This window comes from Ambystoma mexicanum, chromosome 1p (genome assembly GCF_040938575.1).
Source record: "Ambystoma mexicanum isolate Mex_15411 chromosome 1p, UKY_AmexF1_1, whole genome shotgun sequence".
NCBI lineage: Eukaryota > Metazoa > Chordata > Amphibia > Caudata > Ambystomatidae > Ambystoma > Ambystoma mexicanum.
Window position 1 is genome coordinate 470257166 of NC_090921.1, and position 16794 is coordinate 470273959.

Here is a 16794-nt window from a genome sequence, read left to right on the forward strand (position 1 = left end):
CGGTGCTCCTGGGCCCCCTTACTATTGTTTGACATGTTATACCTGTACGAGCCCTTTGCTTTTTGCCACCCGGTTAGCCACAGCGTGCTCCAGCTATTTATGTCACTGGACGGTAGAACAGAGCCACGCAGGGTCCACAGTACCAGCTTCCCTCCACACCCACCTCCCTTCCCCCAACCCAGAACGGCACCCGGTCCTCCCCAGTTAAAATCATTAGGGTGAAACCGAACCACCAACCAGACCCTCACTCCGGTCCCTTCAAAATAACCCTTCCTCTCAGAGACACCTCCACCCCCCCCCCCCCATGTCCCTTTCCACCACTTAACCCATTCTCCCGCCTCTCCCCCTACCCCCAGTACACAAAATGCTCCAAGTTCAGCGGACAGACCTGACAGTTTAGTGTGCCCCGCATTGGACAACCTACCCCAGCCCCCCTCCATGGACTCCAGCCCCCCTATGAACCGCCCCTCCACATCCCCCGGATGAACCACTTACGGGACCCCAGCATGCATTGTCTCTTGGGACAATTGACCTGCCTTTGGGCTGCCCATCACCCCTCCAAATCCCCCCCCCGAGCTCCTGGGCTCCCCCAACAGATCGCTCGTTGCTCTCCATATTTCCTCCTCGGCGGACAATTTGTACTTCGTCCCATCAACGTCAAAAGCAATGGCGAACGGGTACTGCCACCGGTAGCAAACCCCCTTCTTGTTCGTCCACCTCATTAGGGGTGAGCACAAATGTATCCTTGCAAGTGTTAGTGAGGAGAGATCCAGGAAGACAGTTACTCTTGCGTTACCAAACATCACCGGGCCCTTCTTTCTAGCCATTTGCAGAATGTTCTGCTTCTCGGGGTAATAATGGAATCGGGCAAGAACTGATCTAGGGCCCCTCTCCAGCCCTGTGAATCCCGTCTATTTTGGTCTCATCTATGGTGTTGTCCCCGAAGATGAGTTTGACCTCCTCAGGTCCATCTCGGTCTCCCAGTCCTTGTGCGGAATCCCAAAAAGTCTTAGGTTGTTCAGTCTTTCGATTCTCAATGTCGTCCATCTTCAATGTAATTGCTCCCTCTCGCCTTTCAAATTCTGTCATTCTGACATCCATTTGCATCTCCATGGCGTCCCTGGAGGATTGGTTATGTTCCACCTCTTCCAGTCTGTCTTCCATCTTGTCGATTCTTTCAGTTATGTCGACCCCCCCCCCCGATATCGGCTCTCGTACTTCGGATCTCCATCAACGCTGCCACATCTTTCTTTGTGGCTATGGTGGTCCGGGGTCCCGTTACCTTCCCGGTCTGACCTTGCCTGTTCGCAAACCGTTGAGCCTGTTCTTCACGTCCATATGGCAACCCTCACTACCCAATGTAGCGTCCCTCGTCCACAACAGGCTCTCCCGCCTCCAGATACGCTCCGAAGACTTACAAGCTCCCCGTCTGCTGGCTGGGGGACTATCCACCTTCCACAGGGTGCATGTGGGAACACACCACCATGCCAGGCAAAACCACTTTCCACTTCACTCCCCCCCTCCAGCTCCTCTCTGTAAATATACCCCCTCAAAGCTCGACCGTTGACAGCGGGGAGCCCGCTCTTTCCCTGCACCCCACCGTTCTTAGTCCTTTGCGTGCCCTTCTACTATTTCTACCTTCCGGGGGAACCAAGGCTATTGGGTCCAGGCTGTGTTGCAATGTCCCTTAGAGGTGGGCACACGCCCCTTAATATGGGGCCTTCGCCTCGAGGTGGTCCTCTTCCGTCTTCTCTGGTGACCAGCACACTCCTATGACAGCTTCAGGGCCCCCGCGGACCTTGTACTGTGTTTGGGGTGTGGTGGGCGCTGGGCTCCCCCAGTCTGGCCCTGTGCCGCAATTCGTCACCAGGCCAAGTGTCGAGACCACTATTCCACAACGGCTGCTGTCCTGATCCCTCTTCAACATACCACTTCTGAAAGGGGTCCGCTCGTAGGTGACTCTTGCTTATAGGTGGCTCTTTCGTCTGGCGTGTAAGTCTCACCCCCTTCCTGCCATGCGCACCGTGAATGGTGCTCCCGCTGAAATGCCACCAAACTGTACCTTGTCCATGTCCTGAGATATCTCACCTCCCTCCGGCTCCCACAGTCAATCTCAGCATGGTTCCCCTCTCCAGACTTCTCTTTTTTCGTGGCCCTGAATCCAGGCCACGTCGCCATGGCTCCGGGGGGGGGGGGTCCTGGGCAGTGCCAACCCCAACACACCAGGTCTGCAGCCTTCCAGGAGGGGGTGTGGGGGGGAGACACAAAGGGGAGATGTTTGCACCCACCTCCAGTGGCTCGGTGGGAGCATCCGGACATGCTCTACAGCGCACCAGCCTCATCCTTCTCTGTCCCTCACCTCTCTATCATGCTTCCTCACGCACCATCACAGGGGGTGCCCAACAGAACACAGGCCTCAAGTACGAGAGGGCCTAGTGCCGCCCCCCCCCCCCCAGCTGCTGTCTCTGCCCAGCGTCCTGTCCGCTCCTCCACTCTCACCCCAGCAGTAGGTGCATCCCGTTCGCCACTCTGCGGGGGACCCCGCGCTCGGGATTTAGCCAGTGTGGTCTGTGGACGTTCCTAAGCACAGCGCTTCCACCATTTCATCATCGGGCAGGGGGGGGATCATGGGGGGGAGGGAGATCATCTAGGGGGTTCAGTCCCCTCAAAGACCAGACGAGCGAGGAGGAAAACACTCAGGCTACCATCAGCTGTGCACCCCCTGCGTTTTCTTATTTTTAAGCGCTTGCCTGATGAGGGTTCTTATTTCAAGGTCCCTATTGTATTTCAATTCTTAAAAGGGTTAACAAACATCTTTCCCTTTTATTGTACCGTTCTGGGACCTGACCATAGTGTTGAGGTGTCTAATGGGGGCACATTTAGAACCTTTGCATGCGTGTCCTCTCAGAATGCTGACACTGAGGCCTATCTTTTTGACAGCAATAACATCAGGCCACAGTATCAATGAGCTTCAGGATCTTTCTGCTAAACAAACTTTTGCTACCTTTTTTAAGGACAAGATGGTTTTGAGGGTACGTCCCTTTTTCTAGAAGTGTGATCTGAATTCCACTCAGCCCAGAAAATAGTGTTACCTGTCTATCCACTGCCTCATCCTTCTAAGGAGGAGGAGAGATTACATCGACTGGACCCTAGAAGAGCCCTAAGCTTTTACATTTCCATAATGTAAAAGGTAAGGCAAGATGACCAGATTTTTGTAGGCTACTCTGGTCAAACTGGGGGTAGCCATCACCAAGCAGACCTTTTCATGCTGGATAATCGTATGCATTTCCGAATGCTACCCATTTACTGGCAAAGAATTGCCAGATGGTTTAAGGGTGCATTCCACCAGAGGAGTGGCCACTTCGGCTCTTCAAAGAGGGGTCCCCCTACAAGACATCTGTAATGCAGCAACTTGGCCCTCTTTTCATACCTTCAGCAAATACTGTCTGGACTCGGGAGGCCAGATTTGGAAAGGCTGTACTTCTCAGCATTAATAAATAATACTTCTTTGCCCACTTCCTCATATTTTCTGCTTCTGCTTTGGGAGTATATCAGAGATGAGGAATACGTGGGAGGACACAATCCATTCGAAGAACACATTACTTACTCCTGGTAATGTTCTTTCGTCTGGATATTCCTCCCACGTATTCCCATCATCCTCCCATACTTCCCCTGTTTCCTTGCTGCCAATTTCTCCGATTTAACACTTTCTCTTTCAATGTCTGGTTCAACCCTTAAGATGGCAGAGGAGTGAAATGGAAAAAACTGGGACCGAGGCGGCATAGAGGCCGAGCCCGCAATATGTGGGAGGAACATCCAGTCAAAACATTACCCGGGGTAAGTAATTTGTTCTTCTTAAAGCAAAAAAGAAATAAGACGCCCGAATCACAAAAGCCACCAACACTCAGAACTCATCAACATTGAAAACGAGAAGAGAAATTCCAAACATTCCTTTTAACCAGCAAAATTCTTCGAGATCTAGGTCTTCGAACAAATACTGGAACACGTAGAAAATAACCATGTATTGGACCAAGCACAAGTAGGCTTCAGACCCATGAGAGGAACAGATGGCATATAGATGGCATAAATGGGAGGACCTAATGACCAGCGCAGACTCCACAAAAAGTCAGCACTGATAATACTCAACACCTCTGCAGCATTCGACGCAGTCAACTAAAACATCCTCATCAAGAGACTGGAAGAAATGGGGATCGCGGACACGGTGCTGTTCTAGATTAAATGTTTCTAGTATGAAAGAATCGGAACACAATGGATAAAACTTTTCAAATACGCACTGGGGGACACCACTTGTGGAGTACCACAAGGCCCATTGTTATCCCTGCTACTCTTCAATATCTACATGATGCCACTAATCAATCTCATCAAAAGACACTGCTTCACATGCTACAACTACGCAGATGATACCCACATCTAAAAAACCAAACCGTGGTAGATAGACTACCAAAGAAACCTCAAAATCAACCCGGACAAGACAAAAATCATGATTACATCCAACAACCAAGGAAGCAACCAGTACATCCCGTGGCCCACAGGACTGGGAACAGCATCCACACCATCCAAAGTTGACAAACACCTTGGAATCCTAATGGGCAACAAGCTAACCCTAGAACCACAAGTAAATGTGATCATCAAGAAATGCTTCTTCCATCTCCACAAAATCAAAAAGATTCTACCATTCCTCTTCACGCACCCAAAAAAGGCCATTATCTCCCTCACCATGTCCAGGATAGACTACGCCAACAGCCTATAGCTCGGAATGCCAGATTATTTATTGAAGAACCTGCAACGTATACCAAAACTTTGCAAACTCTCACCAAGGGACCACATCACTTCAGCACTAAAGATGCAAAATTGGCTGCCAGTCAACAAACAAATCGCCTTCAAAACAATGTGCATAAAACACAGCAATCCACAGCCAAGGAGTGTAATTCATACAAAGAAAATCATCATCTACCAGCCAACTAGAACACTCTGATTCAGCGACAAAATCCGACTAGAACCTAAACCATACACAATGAAAAAAAAGTGTTAGTCAGCATTCTCTTGCCTAGCCGTTACACTTTGGAACTCCCTCCCTGGAGAAATACAAACCATGAAGGACCATTTAAAATTCAGCAGAAAGAGAAGGGTGAGTAGGCCAGACAGAGCGAAGTGCATGGAAGTAAAGCGCAGTCTGAATGGGAGGGAGACCCAGGTGTACACGTCCCCTTAAGAGGGTCAAACCGGAAAGAGGTGAAAAATGGCACCAACTTAACTGGACCACAGATAGAGGGCTTTAGATAAAAAGGAGAGGAAGAGGCGTCTCAAACTAAAACAGATGGAACACGAGACAAAGGGTGCTACCTGTGCCTCGTGGTCCATCTGTTCTGAGTTTGGGAACAGGGATTATGGTTGCTGCAGGCCGGGATGGGCTGGGGGGAGGGAGTGGGGTGGGGAGTTTGTGGGCGGAGGCTGGTCTGAGCACTGGGGGTGGAGGGTACTGCCACTGAATAGCCCTGCTCACATCCCACAATATAGGAGTGGTAATGGTTGCATAACACAATGTACAACAGGGGAAGAATATGCGCCAAAGGGAGCCGAAATGGAGGGGGTAAGATAGGGTACCGCCACTAACCAACCCTACTAAAAGAAACAACAAAAAAAACCAAAAAACTTATCCTTCTGCATACACCTCTCAATATCTGCATTAAACATGACCATACCTCTGTAGCACTACAAACCATACGCACTTCACCACAACAGCAAAAGAAACCACACAGCTTCACACAAGAGCACAGAACATCTACCGACTGGAAATCACATCTATGCTCAGCGAACTGTGTAAACCGAACTGAAGCTGCCAACAGCACATCACAGCTCTCTTGCTTTCTCCCACTCAGTCCTACTAATTTACACCTCCCCTTTCCCTCGTGCAATACAGATCCGCCAGAGGACCACGCAGGTGGTGACAGTGTGCGGTATAAGAATTTTTAATATACGTTGACATAATATTTAAATGAAGGCATTTTAAGATGTTGGCGATTCCACCTCAAGAAAATTTAAATGGCCGCTCAATTTCAATAAGCAGAGTTAAAAATGCCATTTGTGCTCTCGGATTTCTGAGTACGGTAACGAAAGCAGGGGAGATGATGACAATGCTCCAGAAATAGCCAGGCAACTTACTGCTTTTTTTTTTTTTTAACAACTTGCCAATGCCCATTTGTTGTGTAGAAAGCTGCAAGGCTGGAAGATCTGTACAGATGCTATACAATAGGTATGGAACATGAATAGGCAATTCCCACTATAACCCGTTATCCTTTGAACCATGTGCATTAGCAAACAAGTTTTAAACTGTGCCTCTGACACTGCAGAGAAACTGCTAAGCCACTTCTAGTCTGTGCTACAACTTCATAGAAGCATATTTAGAGCTAAACATACATGGGAATATACTTGCAAGCACATCTATTCTGTTCCACTGCACAAGTGTCAGAGATTGGCAAAGCAAAAGCAGAGCTCATGTCTCCCGTCTTAATCGCAAGAAAGCCACCCAGTCCTGTTTTACTCCCAAATTAAAATTGTAAGACTACAATTTCCTGTATTCCAAGAAAATGCATTAGACTGTATTGCTTTCTCGCCCTGAGATTGGGAAACGAGAGCTCAGTAAAAGCAACAGTGTAATAGCAAAGTTGGTAATCCAGTGTTTTTGTTCCCAATTTGATAAGGAGCCCAACTGCTGGCGACAGGTGGGAGTGAATGAGGAAAGCTAGGTATGTTTAAATACCCGTGCTAATATGGACTTGTGAAGACCCAAGTGAGAGCAACTTTCCCTCCATAGTATAATGGAACCCCAACAGTTTTACTTTTGTTTTTTAACCAGTCCTGACTTGATCAGTGAAGTCTTCAACTTCACTCACCTGGCCTTTTGCTCATTTTGGTATGAGGAAACTGAGTCAGACGTTCAGTACTGGGAAACTATTGTTTCCCTTTTAACTTTTAGACTTTTGTAACTTTTTAACATTGGCCACAGCATCTTACAATTCAGTGCAATGAGGATACTTTTTTATCGCCCTATTGTTTTACACTGGAGATATTTGGTTACTTTTATATTTACGCCTAAAGACAAGCTGGTGGCAGCAATTATATTTATCATTTTTGTGTTATTTCGAGTGTGCACATTGGAGTTTACCGCGTAGGGCTACTAAACGTGGATAGTGACCTAAAATGGCCACGTCACATGATTTTCGCTTGTTCTTTGGCCATATTGTTTGGCCTTCTTCCTGCCTTACCAGGTGAGGAAATCCCAGATAAGGTCATGTTCTTGCTTGGAAATTCTGCTGTTCTCGCAAGATAGTGGTGCTGGTGTGTGGCGCTCAGGAAGGGGCTGGGACTGTCTGGTCCAACTCCAGATCTGCGGTGCCTGAAAGTCTGGGTGTGGGGCATGAGTGAAACTAACAGTGGTCACTGATTGGACCACTGCTGGCTGTTTGAATGGTGCAGATCCTTACCATTGGTGGGCTTGGACTTGCTTCCTGCCAGGAATTTTGATAAGAAGAGGACTCCTGCAGTCATTTCTTCAGATCAGCGTTGGAGCCAAGAATCCAGTATAGAAGCGTGAAGATCAGAAAAAGGCTCCTGAAGAGACCAAGAATCCCTTCCTGCATCTGGCTCGGTGAAGCGCTGTTGGATTACATGATCTGCAAAGGCTGTGTGCGGTGCTTCAATCCCATGGCTGGCGAGACCAACCAGACTCAACGTGTTCGAGGATTCAGGTGTCCAGAACCTTCAGAAGTGTCCCTGGACAACTGACCAGCTCGCTAGTGGGCTAAACAGTCGCAGTTCTGTATTTGCAGCTGGAACCTCAGTGGTCGCCAGCTTGTGGCATAAGTAGTCTTCCTGCAGCACTTCAGCCTCCCAGTTTCAAGAGGTTTTTGCTCTGGAAGGTCTGCAACCACGACTGGAAGGACACCTGCGGGTGTCTGTTCGGTGGCCGTTGGTGGAACTCTCCTTCCTCATCCTGTGAAGTGTCCTGAAGAGGTCTGAATCGGTGCTTTCTGCATTTCTCCATCGCCAAGGGTTGCACTCTGCTCCTGGACCCGACCAGAAGAATCCTTGCACCCGCAGCTCCTGGGCACCTCTCACTGGCACCAACGGTGGGAAATCCAATGAACCCCAGTCGACCCATACAGTCCTCTAGGAAAAAACAGAGTCCAGGGCGAAAGTAAATGCAAAGCATTTGTCTCCTCCCGTCCTCCATAGGATAACAAAGAACAAGTCTCTTTGTATCGTTCCATTCCAATGCTTTTTGGTAATCGCACCCAAGCAGTTAAACCTGAAAGAGGAACACATTTTTACTTACCAGTAACTTTGTTGCATCTCTTCTCTTGAACAATCACCAACACAAGTACTTTACCTGCATCAGATACATTCTGGGCAGAAGCATTCTGACATTTGCTCACAAAGCCCCACTCTTCGTAAGGATTGGACTTCTGAAGAAAAGGTGTATTTCTTGGGACTTGGTTCCATCTTACTGCATTACTTAATTACCTTATTTTATTAATTTAAGCCATTGCATGCATTTTAGAACCTAAGTTGACTTTACATATGTTAATTATTTAGTGTTGTGCAATATTATCACCTGCTAGTTTGATTTCCTAGTGTGTTTTGGGCGTAGAATAAATATAGTATTTTTATAAATTCCTTTCTGAACTGAATTATTGTGTGCATCACTGTGTGGACTCATAGTGGACACGCTGAGAATAGCCTTCACTGCTATCCATTGCTACCTTGATTTGGTTTTGCCAAAACTCCACGTTCCCCTGGTCACCATAACTAGGGTGACCTAAGATCGGTTCACCAGGCTAGATTCTAGTAATCCATGGTCCACCAGGGCAGATTCTAGAAATCCATCTCAACACCAAGCACGTGTATTCTTTACGCTTTGTAGCATATATTGGGACTGTAGGGAGGGTGGTGCGAGGAAGTGTGCTAGTCAATAGCCTTGATACGAGTCATGCGTTTGCAACATCACTTTCCCCCCCATCAGTGATAGAAAGCATGGTTACAATAACTGAACAGACATGGGCCATAGGACTGAGGTTATAACTGGGAAACTGGTTTCAACGATTGTTACTAGAGAAATCATACACATTTCTTTAAGCAATAGAAACACTGCTTTGACATTCCATCCCTGGAAAAATTGTTAACACGCTGCATACTGACCTTGATCATATACTCTATTCGACTGTGGGAATGCTTCTCAATTACAGACTCAATCCAGATCAAAGGTTTCACCTGCAGTAAATGTATGAAAGAGTACAGCCTCAGTAAGCAGATGTTTAAACCCTTCACATCTCAGAGTGATAATACTCAATCACCTACATAAACCTATAGCGTCACATTTCCAATCTGGACCATTTCACTAAAGCCAGAAAGCTGGACTCATCTGCAGTGAACAGCGAATAGGGCCTCATTACAAGTTTAGCAGTGTGGGGAAAACTGGCACTAATTACATTACTGCCACATATTGCCGGTAATTGAATTACTACACTGCCAAATACATGTCAGATTTACCGCGGGTGGAATTAATGTTTCATAAATATGCTGATTTCTGGATGCAATCTGGCGATTTACCTCCAGCTTGTTGCTCGAGGTGAATCCTCCACTTTACCTCACAAATCGTTGGATTTACAATGCAGTAATTCAGCAGAGAATACATATGCCAAAAATCCTCAGAGTCCCAAGGACAAGGACTCAAACAATGGGGAATTACTCCATCATAACACCATTTGTAATCCTATGGTAATCCACAGGACCAAGTGGCGGTAACAGTAATAGAGTAGGTGGTCATTTGGAAGATTTACTACCGAATTACCAACAAACTCGAAATGAGGCCCATGGTCTTCCACATAAAAAAAATATACTACAACTATTCGTAGATCAGTAGAGGAAACATGCAATATGTTCAAATGAGAAGTCAAGAGAATGTCAAGTTGCAAAGTATGAGGGCGAGGCCTTCCAATCATTTCACCTGCATAGTCTAGTTAGAGGACCTCCAATACATACATGCTTTAGTGCAGTTTTGGCATGCAGAAGCGAGAATATCAACATATTGTTTTGAAATTCAAAGATGGCTCCCTAAACAGGAATGGAAAAAGCAATCAGATTGCGGTCAATATTTGGTAGGCAGAAGCCAATTTTGAAAACCGGAACTGTCTCCAGAAACAAAACGTGCCTTGCACCACCACTTACATATGCCTTGCAGACTCTCAGGCTCTAGTGATAGTTGCCCCCTCAAAAAAGTGATAGTTTTCTTTAAGGCAAAACTACTTTGTGTCATAAACATGTAAAAACTGGATGCATGGATGATTTTGTTGTAGACTTACATGTGTGTTTAAGCGATAGGACATGAGTTCAAACTCTCCATCAGGTGGGATGAATGAAATTGTCCTGTCATTTTCAAACCGAGAAAGCCGAACACACTGATGAAACTTCACATCCTCCAACTCCACAGACTTGCTTTTTCCCCCTTAAAAGAAACAGAAAAATAATTGCATCCATCCATTTCTTATACAGGCTAACATGCCTCCCAAATCAAACGAACTAGCTTAAAAAATATAAATCTACATACAAAAAGAATCTGGTCATTCTTATTTAGAATTTTTTTAAACTGCTACCTGCCGCTTAAGGAATCCGCATCCAAGCCCATAGGGATATAATATATATTACACACAAACAGGGGGGAGCAGAAAGGACAAAGAAGGGGAAAAAGCAGAAGCATTAAGGTGGGCAATCCATCCAGCAAGATTTGCAAGTTGATGGGACAAACGCAGCAAAAGAGGGTTGAAGTTTTAGCGTTTGGTCTGTCCGGCGACACAGCAGTATGGAAGCTTAATGAAAACACCTTCTTTATACAGTAAGTGGGCATTAGCGGCAAGGAATTAGGCATATAAACAACCCAAAGTAACAATTATAAGCAAGTGAGGTTTAACATTTCCAGAGGTCTGTTATTCGTACAAGTGGGTTGGTAAAGTATTCCACACGTGGATGGTGTATAAGTATCCAAAGCCTTTCCATCCCGTCGAGCGGAGGGCCAGAAGATTCTGAATGGCTGACCTCATTCAATGGGGCAAGTGGAAAGGATGGAAAACGCTGGTTAAGTAAGATTGTGTCTAGTTATATAGTCATTTGTGAACATTTAATCGTCTGTAATTTTACTCTGACTAGAACCCAGTAAACCAGGTGTCTGCAACCTGAAGCTCCCCAGATGTTTCAGAATTTGACTCCATTGACCCCTCCACATGGACTATGCTGGCTACGGCTGGTGGGAGTTGAAGTCCAGAACATATGGTGAGCCAAAGGTTGCAGACCGCTGCAGTAGATGGTATTTATTGTGGAGGGAGGATTTCTGTGACAACAGAAGCTAAGCAACACAGTCGTGTCTTTTTAAGTTTAGTGAATGTCTGCCTGCAACACTGTGTAGATGATGTTCTAGTATGCATAGAGTAACATGACAACCAATTCTTTGGCGGTATAATTTAAAATGGACCTCACAGAGAAGTCAAATATTGTGGAAAATTCCAAAGCGTATTCCACAAATCATTGCTAATGTTTACTGCATTTTGTACTGCGCCCAAAGTTATTTTTGCAGTTGGTTGCATCCTAGATCGGAGTTTGCAGTACTTCTTGTGTTATTGATCTTGATACAAACAGTAGCCTTCGAAGATCTGGGCAAGGCCTCAACCTTGCAGATACTACATGTAGTGGCAAAAATTGCACTCTCATATTCTCACTGAGACGGAGAGATAGTGACTGCACTGAGCTTGTAGGGCTCCGAAGTCATCTTTGTAGAGGAGTCTTTACCAGAACAGAGACTGGAGGTGTGCCGGGCCCATGAAGGAGGTGGTGAAAATGTGACTGGCTTTGGGGGATTTTGGGGGGAGGTGGGAGGTTTATTGTTCGCACGTCCTCTACGGCACAGACCTAACCAACTAACTACTGGGGAAAATTAGGTCTCGCCTCCTCTTGGTGCACCTGTATTTCTTATATTGTGGACCATCTACTTCAGATGTAGACTTTTTTGTGGCCAGAGAGAAGAATTCACCTGATCTCGCAGGACACTAAAGCCAACCCTTGGTTCTGCGCCCGAGCAAAAATGCCAGTCAAAGAGAATGAACATAAACAAAGATCTTAGGCAAAGGGAGGATCTTAGGTGAGAAGTGCTCGGTATTCTACTTGCATATGGACTCTTGCCCTGGGTAAGCACAATTTGTGAGCTGCAGGCAACTTCCAATAGTATTGAAGCAAAAGTGACTAAAAATCACGCTCAAATTTCCAATACCCACATTGATTCCCCCTTGGCTGAATTGCAGGGAGTATCTAAAAAGGTGTACACACTTGAAAGTGAAAAATAGGGAAGGCGAATGTTCGAATGCCAAAGATTTCAGGAATGTGCAATTGCTTCCACTGTTCAGATAACAGACGGGTAAATTTGGAAATATGCCCAGTGTTCCCAACCTGTGCATTTTAACTTTTCCTGCTCCAAGTGAGGAATATGCATGGTATGGAGGCATGGTACACGCTTTCCTAGAAGACTACCAACCCGAGGTTTCAGAAACTGATATCATTGGAGAGCCTTCAGACTAATTAAGTTACTCACCTTAGTGACTACCTCACTCCTAATCCATAGTCCCCTTTCCTCCATACTTATGGGACATTCCGTCCTGTGGGACGGGACCGGAGCAGTTTTGTAAAAAGCATTACATTTTTCAAAAATGTGTCCTCTTTTTACGCTGGGTACTGCACGTGGCCGTAACCCCAACCCCACCCTGCTTAGCTCCGCCAAGCGCATCGCCCATCAGTCCTTTTCTATCACCAGGTCTGAGACCTTTAAGCAATAACAGAGGAAACTTATTAGAGGGGACGGTGGGCAGGCGTATGGAGGAAAGGGGACTAGGAGTAAGGTAGTCACTACGGTGAGTAACTTAATTATACTGCTATGTCCTGTCCCGTCCCCTTTCCTCCATACTTACGGGAGATTCCCAAGCACTCCTCACAGGAATTATGGGTGGATAGAAACTCCTTACTGAAACAGGTTCCTAAGCACAGCTTGACTGAACGGGGCATCAGCCCTGGAGCTCAGGTCCAGACAGTAATACTTCCAAAAAGCCGATGGGGAAGCCCACGTAGCCGCTTTCGCGATAGTCTCCCAGGGAACTTATCTTTGGAAGGCAACGGCAGCCGCCTTGCTCCGCACAAGATTAGCATGAATTCCCTTTGGGGCCCGAAGACCCTAGATGGTATACGCCTCCGAAATACAGGCAGCAATCCATCGGGAGATTTTTGCTTTCGAGGCCGGCTTTCCTTGCAGATTTACGAAGGTCACAAAAAGCTGCAAAGAGCTCCTAAGCTCAGATGTTCTGTCCAGATAGAACTTAAAGGCTCTTCTAACGTCCAGGCAGTGCAGAACCCTTTCAGCCTCTGAGGCAGTGTCTGGAAAGAAGACAGGCAATGAGATTGACTGATTCAAATGAAAATCAGAAACCACCTTCGGAAGAAAGGAGGGATTCGTCCGCAGGACAACCTTATCCTTATGAAAAGTAAGGAATGGATGCTCTACCGACAAGGCCTGAAGCTCACTTACATGCCTTGCCGAAGTCACAGCAATCAAAAAGGACACTTTCCACAAAAGGTACTTAAAATCAATAGTAGCCATGGGCTAAAAAGGCTTATAAAACAAGGCTGTAAGGACCACATTCAGATCCTACCTTGGATGCAGGCTGCGAACAGGAGGGTAAAGATGTAATAGGCCCGCAAAGTGCCTTTTAATGACCAGATTCGTCAGTGAAAAAGAGCACTGATCAGTGGACAGGTAAGCGACGACAGCCGACAAATAAGTCCTGCAAGACAAGACATGAATGCCCGATTCTGCTAGATGTGAGACAAAAGACAGGACCATGTCGATAGCCTCCCTGGGGTCCAGCTGCCTAGCTAAACACCAGTGGCAGAACCGTAGCCATTTACTTCTATACTGAGATCTTGTCGAGGGTTTCCTGGCCGCCTGAATAATGCACATGTTATCCGCCGACAAATTGAAACGCTCTAAAGATCTGAACTCAGGCACCAGGCCAGCAAGCTGAATGATAGTGGGGAGGGGTGCCACAGCTGCTGATCGCTCTGGTGCAGCAGATCGGGAACCAGCGGACGCTTGAGCGGCAGGCACACCGATAGATGCTGAAGCTCCGAAAACCAAAACCGGCCACCAAGGGGCTATGAACAGGAAGGAGCAATTCACTGTGTTCTTTAGCTTGCAAAGCGCCCGATGGATCAGATGAAGGGCAAGAAAAGCATAGGCCTTCATGTGCCTTGGAATTTTGAGAGCATCTCCCAGGGAGGAGGCTCTGAGCGTGTTCCTGAAAGCATACAGAGGAAGCTTCCTGTTTGTCGATGACGCAAAGAGGTCCACTTCTGGAGTGCCTCAACAGCGAAAAATATCCAAGAGGATCTCTGTGTTCAGTTCCCACTCGTAGCGGACCACTGCTCGTCGGCTGAGGGCATCTGCAGTGACATTCAGCTGGCCCGGGATGTGTACTGCTACCAGCCAGATACCATGCTGAATGGCCCATTCCCAAATCTGAATGGCAAGATCCACAAGAGGAGGAGACCTGGTAGCCCCCATGTTTGTTGATATAGAACATGGACACTGCATTGTCTGTGTGGACACGGACAACCTTGTTGACAATGCCCGGTTTGAACGCTTTCAGAGCCAGGAAAATCGCCAGGAGCTCCAGATAATTTACATGAAGCGGTCTGTCCTGTGGCGACCAAAGATCGAAAACCTGGCGATGATCCAACATCGCACCCCAAACCAGAAGGGAGGAATCCATTGCGACAGTCAACAGTGGGCAAAGGTCCTGGAAAGGAGCGCCCACCAACAGATTGCTGAGAGACGACCACAACAAGAGGTCCATCCTCATGAAACGTGGAACCAGTATCATTTTGGAATCTGGATCCACTGCTTGAAGCCATGCGCTCCGAAGAGCCATCTGCGTCCGCCTCATCTCGTGAAGAGGAAGAGAAAGAGCCAGCACGCACGAAGCCATGAGGCCCAGAAGCCTCTGGAACCACTAGGCCGACATGCTCTCCGACCGTGTTCCAATGCAAACCCAGGAAAATCAAGTCCTGAGAGACCGTCATGGATGATTTCCGCCAGTTCGCAGACAGCCCAAGGTGGAACAGGAGCTGGAGGAGAGACTGAAGGTTGGTCGAGGCTGTCAGTGGCCAAGGACTGCGCAGCAGCCAGTCGTCCAAATACGGATACACGTGGATACCCTGTAGCCGAAGAAAAGCTGCGATGACCAACATCTTCGTAAAGACACGCGGTGCCAAAATTAGACCAAACAGGAGCACACAAAACTGGAAATGCTCCTTCCACATGGACACCGCAGGTATTTCCGATGCAGACTCCAAATATGGATATGCATATACGCATCCGGAAGGTCCAGCACGCTGAGCCAATCGCCCTTCTGTAGAGGACTTCCTCTGACCGGGAGTGATCATCTTGAATTTATCTTGGGGGAAGAGAGGTTGACTTGGGAAAGGTCTAGGATGGTGCGCAGGCCAGCCTGGTTGGGGCACCGTAAACCGATAGGAGTAGAAGTCCTCCTCTTGCTCCCCTAGAGGAACGGGTTCCACTGTCTTGAGATCCAGAAGCTTCTGGACTTCGGCTCTGAGGGAGGACGTCCCAGACTGCTGGAAGGGAGGATTGATGGGTGGGGTAGTGGGAAGGGGCAAGAGGAAGCCCACCCGAGCAATGGACAAGACCCACCAATCCTCGGTGATGGTCTGCCACACCTCCCAGTGAGACGCCATGCGCCCTCCTACCGGGGTCTTGTGCGAGCGCCAATCATTTAGCGGACTTCTTGGCGGAGAGACCGCTTGATCCTGAAGAGGAGGCAGAGGACCGAGAGAAAAATCTGCCCCGCTGCTGCTTCCGACGAGAGTTCCCAGATGGACGATCGACCCTGCATGTGCTCCGATCCAGAAACCCTCGAAAGCCAGAGGAGGACTGAGGCTGAGATGACGTTCGAGCTTTGAACGGCAGCTTCACCAATACTGACAGGGACTTGGCTGTTTCAGTGCTGTCTTTAGTCTTAGACATCTCCACATCCGTTGAAGAATGGAACTGCTCCTTGCCGTCAAAAGGCAGGTCCTGAACCTTATCCTCGACCGCTTTAGAAAACGTTGTGGCATGAAGCCAAGCCTGACGAGAGGTGTCAACACAAAGCACGAGGCCCCGAGCCGAGGTGTCAACATGATGAGCCGCGGCCTCGAGCATATCTTGCGCCAGAACCCTGGCATCCGACATGCCACCTTTAAAATCATCCAGCTTGTCCACAGGAATGAACTCCTCAAATTCAGATAGACCTTTCCACATTTTCATATTTGCAGTCGCAAAGATGAGCTCTGCGTTCGCCTGGTGCAACTACAGTGCAGAATTAGCGAAGATCTTTCTGCCCAAGGAGTCAAGCAACTTGTCCTCGGTGGCCAGGACCTGAGCTTCTGCTGTAGAAGACGCGGAAGCCGGTCTGGATTGTAGCGTGGCAGCTGCCACTACTGTGGAGGAAGGGAACGGGCAAGACTATAAGGCTACCTCTTCCGAAAGTGTGAAGCCTATAACAAGTGTCAATCCTCTTGTTAACGTGAAGTCCAGAGTGTCGCTTATCCCAGAACTTGCGGACCTCCGACAAAACGTCCCTCTGGAGGAACAAGCCGGTACGCTCCTGAGGAGACAAGGTG

General features: G+C 47.7%; 1 protein-coding gene across 1 annotated transcript in view; it reads right to left on the reverse strand.

Annotated features, from left to right (window-relative positions):
• LOC138573254 (AP-1 complex subunit mu-1) overlaps positions 1-16794 on the reverse strand; it is a 629275-nt gene that overhangs the window by 292046 nt on the left and 320435 nt on the right. Inside the window, exons 7-8 of the mRNA XM_069649323.1 lie at positions 10383-10525; positions 9220-9291 (exon numbers count right to left, since the gene is read on the reverse strand). Coding sequence (XP_069505424.1) covers positions 9220-9291; positions 10383-10525 — 215 coding nt within the window. The remainder of the gene's footprint in view (positions 1-9219; positions 9292-10382; positions 10526-16794) is intronic.